Consider the following 9,145-nt stretch of genomic DNA (forward strand, 5'->3'; position numbering starts at 1 on the left):
TAAGATGGGACTCGCACGTAAATACCGTAACAGCAGCTGCTACACGAAAGTTATTTTTCCTTAGACGTCGTCTCCGAGATGCACAACCCGAAACTAAAATGCCGAACTAAAATGCAAGATCAACAGTGGAATATGCTAACGTCGTAAGGTTCCCGGCAACTAAACAAGACATAAAAAAACCAGAAGGAATACAACGGAAGGCGATAAGTTACATCTTTAACAAATATAAAATGTCTGACTCGCCAACTCACCTACTTAAGAAAGCCGGCATGCTGAGTTTGGAAAAACGCGCAGTACTAGCACGCCTGAAATTTCTGTATCAACTCGTGCATAACCACTTTAATATAGATACATCAAAGTACATCGTCATCGAAGATACAAGACTCGCACGCTATAAACACTTTTTGACTATAAATTAATTTTCTTGCCATTGTGACAGTTTCAAAAACTCATTTTTCCCCCTTGCAATTAGAGAGTGGAACACCTTGAAACCATCAATAACACATAGTTCAACACTGGATGAATTTGTAAAGCTAGTGGAGGATCATTTACACACAAATTCATGAATGTTCATCCGAACAGTTTCCTTGTCAGCATACATTGATAACTTGCAAATTGTACTAATACCTTATTGCTTGGTTATTTCCATTCTGTGTCATTCATATACCTTTTTCTTTGTTTTCATGTATCAACAGTTCACTGTAATTTTTACTGTACACTGATCATTGTCTTGCTTCGCTCATTTCTGACCACAATCTTCCTTTCATTTTAAATTATTGTCCCTGTCTTTGAACGTGTTCCAAATATTGTCTGACTTTATGTATGCGTTTTGTGCCCTGCCTGTAACGATCCCGCCCGGGATTGACAGTATTCCTAAATAAAATAAATAATAAAATAAATAAGCAAGGTTGCGAAATGCGAGTGGACTAACAGACGCAACGAAGGAACTTCGTCGGGTGCAAAGCGGCGGCGCATGCCGGACTATATACGCACCTTGACGCCTTGAGTGGACGCCGCCACGTCGTATGCTCGGCGCGACAATAGTGCAACCATGTCCGCATTGAGATTTATCTGCTTGAACTTCGTCGGGTCAGGGTAGAAAGTGACTTGCGTGTAGTCTGATCCCTTCCCTGTGGTGGTGACATTTGCTCCACTCGTTTTAGACATGTTGTCTTCCCACACCTGAGTATAAGGACCAGGGGTTTAACATCCCAAAGCGGCTATGACGAACGTCAGAATGAGAAGATTCGGTAATTTCGGCAAGCTGGGGTTCTTTTAAAGTACTGACATCGTGCAGTACACAGGTGCCTTGCATTCGATCGCTTCCGCCTAAACGCGGACTCCGAAGCCGGCATCCATCACGCGTCCTCGGGCCAGCACCATATCGCCCTAATCAGAGCTACCGCGATCGGACATACCTGTGACATATGCTGGCGAATGTATTAAGGCGAAAGCATTTAATGGGTCATGCTGGCGTAAACAAAATGTGTCCCGCTTTTGCGGGGGTTCTGATTGCCCAAGGCGAGATGACGTCATAGAGGTCTCGACTAATCACGGAGCACCACCACAGTATGCGCGAATGCGTGCCTTATATGCCCGTATGTCAATCAATGACCAATTACTAATTGCTAACTAATAAATGACTAATTGATGACTGAATAATAATAATAATAATAATAATAATAATAATAATAATAAATGACTAATTAATTAGACACACAATTAATTCCCTACCTACTTAATGACTAATTATTTATTTGACTTTTTACTAACAAATAATTAATTACTAATTAGTACCAGTTGCGCAGCTGAATGCGACACTCAGGCTTTCGGCTTTCACTACTTTAGTCGCTAAAGTCCCTCGTAATTTTTTATTTGGACTCCGATTCAAAATGTTTAGGGACGACTTTTAAGAGGATGATTTCACTTGGAAAAAATCTGTAAGGAATGCTAGACGTCAGTGTGGCGTCCGTCACGCCGGCTCTGCGGGCGCGGAGGCCAGCCGAAAGAAACCGATTTCCGTTGACCTTTGGCCCAAGTTACTGCCACGGCATTTCGCTTCACATTGTAGGTAATTTTTGCCCATCCTACAACAGCACTTGAGCGACACACGGGGAGAAAGGAAACACCTCCAAGGAATTCAGCTGAAAACACTAATACCATTCCGGGGAGCAGTCTGCTTCTTCGAATGGTCAATGCCATCGGACAGCAGCGTAACGCGCAACGCGTGACTGTCGCGAGCTGAATTTGAGGTTTCGGATCATTTATTGTTTTCCTAATGGAAGGGGAAGTTTTTGCTTGGTTTAGGGTGTTTAACATCCTAGAGACAATATAAGGAACGCCTTAGTGGGAAGCTTCGGAAATCTCAACCGTTTAATGTGCGCTGATGCGCAGTACATGGGCGTTTTCGCCTCGAAGGGAAACCGGCCGCCGTAGCCGCGATTATAGTCGAACGCAGCAACCCCTGCGCCGCCGCAGCGAGGGGAGGGAAAAGTGGTTTGCAAAGCTAACAGCGGTAGATACACGCGTAATAATACAGAAGATTAAGAAAACTAACGCAGCCTACAATATAACAATAGTAATAATGGTATCGTTGGTACGACGCTAGAAAACAAAGCGCCAGGCAGCAAAGTTGTGCATGGCACAAGATGTCAGAATCCAAGCTTACAAAATTATGACACCGCACAATTTAATAGCGGGTAGGACCAATAGTCGTGTGCGAGTGGGCCAACAGCTGCCGCGTTGGAAAGCAATTTTGTGCGGTATGCGATCGCATAGCATGGGTTGTCACTTGTATACCTGTTAAAGCCGCTGCGCACTGCCGCTACTGCGCATTTATGCGCCCAGACGAGAAGATAGGCGAAAGGTAGAGAGACATATTTAGCTAAGCGGGTACCAATCAAATACCGCCGAGGCTAGTCAGACTCGCCAGGAGGGATATTGGGGTAGTGAAGCGAGGGTGGCTGTGGAGAAAGCGAACAGAAGACTCGCCACGGTCGCACAGTGGCGGGTTTGTCACGGAGTGGCAATGATTTGCGATAGGCAATGGGACCTGCTTTTACTGATTGGTGACCGAAAATAATGTGTACCCGTACCCTGCTCACACGAAAAAACTGAACGCTCTGACAGAGACTCACCTGTTTAAAAAGCTTCTTATCTGAGCGTGAATATGTTTCCACAATAAATTTGCTGCTGAAAACGTTGCACAACTTTGCTCCGTAACCATATTGGCCCCCGGTTGTCTTTTTTCTAGTTTGTCGTCTTGACGGAAAGTGGCCGAAGGCCAGCGATGGCAGGAAAGCTTCGTCTTGGTCTTGAACGATAGGCACTCCCTTGCCGTTGTTCCAGATAGAAATAAATCCATTCTCAGAGGATATGTCGATCTGGATAAAGAGCGGTAATGGAGTTAGGTGGATTAACAGCCTGTCATGTCTTTAGCCCTTTCATGTACTGCCATTCTACATAAATGCCGAGCTGCCCGCTCCGCACTGTGGATGCATCTGCTCATGCCGCAGCGAACAGCAAGGAAAGAAAAGATGAGAAACCTACGAGTATCTGCGCATGCTCAGATCGAGCCTGTTTCGAACAAGGTGTTGAGACTGTCTCTCGTGGAGTCTGTGGGCATGTTCAGAACACGCACATCGGGCTGTCTAGACAAGCAATATGCCCTCTGTAGGCCCAGTTATGGCAGAGATACGGGTCAGCGTACGCGTGACTCCACGGGAGCCACGATTCATGACCATATATAGCTTCCATAGGGCTCACCGGGGTCGGTGAATAGAAGTTGGATAAGTAATCACGGAGACATCGCTACAACCATGCCATCTATAATTAACTCTCCTTTAGATATCACTGCTTTGTGCATTGGCAGCGTTTCGGCATCTGACACAAAACACGGAACAGGCCTGTGGAACTTGCTGAACGAACAGCGCAACAAAGACGTTCTAAGTAAGAAGGACGCGAGCAGAAACAGTGTTCAACGCAAGCAAGATCGCAAGTTGTCAAGACAGCAGCCAGCACTGGCGCTATGTGCAGATCAAGATTGCACTGTAGGGTCAATAGCTATAGACGGCGTCACAACTGAAATGCATGTGTATGTGACGATGAAGATAAAGCAGCATTAAATTGTTAACTACTGAATATTGAAACCGGTACACAGCACAAACAAGCAATTGCTCAGCGTCCACACAAGCGCGGCGGCTACAAATGAAATCTTCGAAGCTTTCAGAGAAGCTTCGCAGTTGAAGATAAACATCCTTCGTAGCTGTATGACTTAGCATGAGTGCATGCTAAACAGCAGTTGCTCTCTTATAACAATATTTTCATCACCTTCGTTTGGATGGGTTTGGTTTGGTTTAAGGAGTCTAAAGTCCCAAAGCGACTCAGGCTATGAGAGACGCCACATCACATTGGGGAAATCTCATAAAAGACATTAGACTACAAGTTGTCTATACATGCTGCAGAGCCGAGAGCTGCGATCTATTCTCTTGAGCTCACTGTCTTCTGATTTTTGGCAGTGCAAAAGACGGGCTCGTAGATATGGGGAAACAATGGTAGCAGCACTGGCCCCGTTGTTTACATTTGTCTGTGTCCCTGTTTTTCGCGCTATCAAGATTCGGTATATGCTATGAACCAACTAGCCCGAACCAAAGTTCCGAGTGGTCACTGTCTATGCAAGGGCCTGCTTGCTATAAACTGCACTGTTAGCACGCACAAAGGCTAACTCAGTCAGAAAACCCTAGGTCGCAGTTGTGACAGTTGTGAAGGTAGCAGTTGTGACTGTGAGTCTGAGTCTCGGTCTCGCAACCAACTCCATAAAACGGCACGCTTTTCACACGTTTAAAGCGGTTGTGTGAGCAAAAACTCATGGACATGGCTCTGGCAGGCAGTAGCTGGCAGTTAACATGGCCGCACACTGACTAGCCGTAGGGTTGCCTGATGTTACGTTTGACAGAAGTTTCACCCTCCCCTTTCATATGGGAGGGTGATGTCAGAATAAGCCTGCCAGGACCGTTGCATTCACGTTATATGCAACACAGTCACGTTCATACGGCTAGGTTAAAGCGAGGCTTTATATGTGGGCTGGTAGCCTACGCTATTGCGTCACACCCTTAACAGCGGAGCTTAGGTGTCCCCCCTCCCCCTTGATATTTTTTAAATCCACGCGTAAACCGTACCTTGATACAGTCCAAGTTTTTATCTCTCTGCTTGTTTTCAGTCGCGTTCCAGAAGATCTCATTGATCACATTATATAGGGCTGGAACGATAGTGACCTTCTTGTAGCTGAGAGCCCCTTTCCTGTTCTCCGGAGTGTCATCATAAACCAACATTATCTCGGTGGTTGATTCCATCGATCCTATATGCCTTTCAGGGCACAGGCGAATTTCCTCCAAATTGATCATATGGGACTGAGGTCCTGCAAGTCACAAAATAGAACCCGTTAGGACCAGCGCGTTCGTGGAGCTTGCACGGGATGCTGTCATGCGCGACCAGGTCCCGTGATTTTCGCCATACTGCACCACCTGGCTTCAGCGTCCTCTGCACTAAATCTTGATAATGATGACCTCAGACAAAATGGCACATACCCACTGTGGGGGATTGGCCAGGGTGCATTGTAGGTTGTAAATATATATGATCAAGTACTGGAGTAACAAGATAAATATGGGTGTATAACTTGAATTTGGAAAAAATAAAAAGGAAAAGATAAAATAATGAAGTCATACCTAGCATAGGAATCTGCCTGCTGAAATTATGTAATCATGAATAGAATCGCACACTGGTTTCAAAGCATATCCCTTGACACTTGCCCCGAAGGAGAGGAGAACTGGAATGGTTAGTGGAAGGCCTAATCTCGAAAGGGGAGTCGCTAAGTAAATTTTGATGAGATACGAACCTCCGGCAGAAGAGGAAAAAATGATCTATGGATTCAATTTCTTTGCAAGACTCATAGAGGTTAGTAGCGGATAGCCCCGAACGACATAAATACAGATTTAGTTTCGGTAATTTGCAGCGCAAGACAGCCACAGACACTTCACATAGCTTGAGCTACACATGCGGCCATGCCAAGGCCATCTGAGGTGTTGGCAATCTGGTGCAGAAAAGAGAGGCTCGTGACTGAGGTGATGGAGACGTTGAAAATTTTGAAATCGTGCTAAAGTTAAGTGAACGGTATTAGGTATGCACGGAACAAGAGGTCCACCAAGAGCGAATTTTGCCAAAAACTCTCCTTTTCATTGCCTGTAATACCACAGTGGCCAGGGACTCAATGAGAACGCAAATATGCAGTGTGAGGAAGAATGAAAAAATAAAGGGAACGGCAAAGCAGAGTGTCCCTCGAATTTTCGAGCGATGCCAGCACGGATAGGCTGTCAGAAAGAAATATAACCTTTGAAATATTACTGGGGATCTTTGTCAAGGTCAACTCAATGGCCAGAAACTCAGCAGCAAAAGTTGGCGTATAGTGTAGAACCCGAAATTAATAACTCCAGTCAAGAGCCTGGGACTATATGCCAATAGCTGCTTTTCATTCTGCTGGGAGGCATCTGTAAAAATGGCAATATGGTTCGGAAAATTGTGTAGATAGTCCTCTATAAGGGCATTTATTACATTGGCAGACAAATGCTTACCATTCCCTGGGAGAGTGTTAGCAAATGAGATTGTAATATCAGGCCGCCGATGGTTAACTTGTACTAAAGAGGTTATTGATACGGAAAGTTTCGACAGCAGGGAATTAGTAAACACAACCTGAGGGAGCTCATACCTATGTAGGCCAAATATTATCGAAGAAGTATGATGGGATCGAAGTACATATGGGGTTAGCCACTCCAGGGACTGGCTACAAAGACCTTAAATATGTTTGCACAGTTAGAAGCTGAAACCGCGAATTTAGATTAGGTATCCGAGCTTCCAAGTATAGCAAAGCATTTGCCACTGATTTGGGCAGACTTAAACATAGGCGCAGAGCACGTCATTCCAAAACAAACAGGGGTTCAAGCTTGTACCTTGGGAACCCAAAAAAAGGAATGAAGCCGAATTCAAGTATTAATCGTACATAGGTCTTATAAAGCAAGAGCAGAGTGTCTCGATGCTTGACACCATCGACAGAAAAATATTTTAGAGGTATGTTATCTGCCGGCAAACTGGCGAACCAGTTTACCGGACCAGAGCCCGGGGAAGACAATGTCATGGCCGTAGCCCTAGCTAGGCATGAACCTAAACTATAAAGGGGAAACCTGGCAAAATCCCCCATTCACGGAACGGCTCACCAGCTCGTGACCAGTCTTACAGGCAGTGGGCCAAGCCGTAAAGGATCAGGCAAAGGAAATCGGTCGCAGAGAAGAGTCCGTGGACGTGGCGTACAGCAGGCCTGCAGCAAGAAAAGAAAGTTGCCAAATGAAGAGAAGTGATTTCTTCTTTCTTTTCATCCTGTTTCGAAGTGGCCGTTTAGATGCAATGGGCAACGAGAAAAACCTGTGAGGACTCTGGTCCGTCTTTCTATTATATGATGCACAGCGTACATGCAACGAGATGGCACAGTCGAGTCCAAACAGTCCAAACCCAAAAGGCCATTTTGGTGGAATTTTAAAATGTGTTGCGCCGGCCACGGCGGTGGTCGTTACGAAGCGGAGACAAACCTAGCGCCTCAGGAGTCCATGTGGAAAAAGAGCCTTTTATTATTCGAGTGGTGGTTGTATATTTATACCTCGCTCGCGTGGCTGATGACCGACAGAATCTGCTCAAAGAGGAAGACAAGCGCAAACATAATCCACAAAGCAGAAACCGAAACAGGACGAAACCGAAATTAGAACAAAATTCAGAACACGCGATATAACAAATACTCCCTCTGGGGGGGGAAACAAAGACATTGACATTTTGCGCAAGCGCGCAGGACAAAGAAATCAAGAAAGAATTCTTGAATTTATAAAAACATTTCATAGTACCAGGTAAGCACATGTAGAAGAAACAAAAAGCATTTTATTTATTTTTTGTCATAAACACACAAGTTTAAACATGCACATTCTCTCTCTTTGTTCGCAAAAAAATTGGCATTCACTCAGAAGAACAGTACAACAGACTCCATACACTCTCGTCTCCCAGCCAGTTCACTGAGAGGTGGTGGCCAGGGCGGCACACAGCGGTAGTTTGCCGTGTGTGATTTTCCACGGCTCTAAGGTCTCCGCAGGGGTTCAGCTGAATGCGGCTGTAAAGCAGTGCATTCACTATTGATTCTGGAAGCACAGAGCGCTGCTAACTTGAAAGTAATGACGCACTGGATGGAGAGTCATTCACATGAAAGCGCTCTGGTGAGGCGTTGCACTTTGTCGTATCACCGGAAATGGAGGTCGGAGAGTGTTACTCCTGAGCAATGACATTACAGTCACAAGGGAGTGGATATCCCTGCCTGTGAATAGGGCGGATTCCCTGTCATGCTGGTCCAATACCTGCTGGTTTCCTTGGTTGTCGCTTTGAATAGATGTAAAGCCAGGACGCGCGCACCCAAGTTCTCTGTTGTGTTCAGGATATGTATACCGTATACCCCTGTATACGTACCTTGTGTCGGGTCGTCACTGATCAACACCATGTCATGAACACCATCTTTCATCGCTTCTTCCTTAACTTGAATTACCTCAACAAGGAGCTGTCCTTGTTGGGTTACGTTTTCGTCTTGCTGTTCGTCGTATTTCGTCTTGCTGTTCGTCGACCTCTCGAACTGCTTAGCGTTGTCCGCATAGAGGCAAATTGTCCCGCTTTTCCACAGAAAAAGCATATCTTGCATTGTGCAGGGCAAGTGTATGCACCGGCGGTGTGTTTCGTTGACCGGCATCAGTAGCAGTTCACTTGTTTTGGTAGTGAGCCTTTGAACTGGATGTTGCTTTGAAAACAGTTTTTGGGGCAGGTGCAGAGAGCGTCTCGGAGATACTTGTTGCGAGTTGTGCGACCCTGAAAAATACTTTTAGAATCTTCGTGCTTGCGAAACCGGTTGTCGTATTGTTGCGGGGAAAAAGGAGGGCGAAATTGCTTTGCAGCTGACCTTTGTGATGACACTGGACGGACTAAAGTTGTTTGTCTGATGGGTTGAACAGGTAGTATAAATTTTTGAGCATCCCGGATAGCCTGTTCGTGTTGAAACGCAATGTCACACGCA

At 45.5% G+C, this 9,145-nt stretch overlaps 1 protein-coding gene across 1 annotated transcript in view; it reads right to left on the reverse strand.

Moving 5' to 3' along the window:
• The window catches only part of LOC146204647 (DNA topoisomerase 2-alpha-like), a 70,770-nt gene extending 62,168 nt beyond the window's left edge, over window positions 1–8,602 (reverse strand). Inside the window, exons 1-4 of the mRNA XM_084604912.1 lie at window positions 8,551–8,602; window positions 5,178–5,416; window positions 3,138–3,383; window positions 994–1,182 (exon numbers count right to left, since the gene is read on the reverse strand). Coding sequence (XP_084461038.1) covers window positions 994–1,182; window positions 3,138–3,383; window positions 5,178–5,416; window positions 8,551–8,602 — 726 coding nt within the window. The remainder of the gene's footprint in view (window positions 1–993; window positions 1,183–3,137; window positions 3,384–5,177; window positions 5,417–8,550) is intronic.
• Between the last annotated feature and the right edge of the window lie 543 nt (window positions 8,603–9,145).

This window comes from Amblyomma maculatum, chromosome 1, assembly GCF_055883805.1.
Source record: "Amblyomma maculatum isolate TAMU_Amacu chromosome 1, ASM5588380v1, whole genome shotgun sequence".
Taxonomy (NCBI): domain Eukaryota; kingdom Metazoa; phylum Arthropoda; class Arachnida; order Ixodida; family Ixodidae; genus Amblyomma; species Amblyomma maculatum.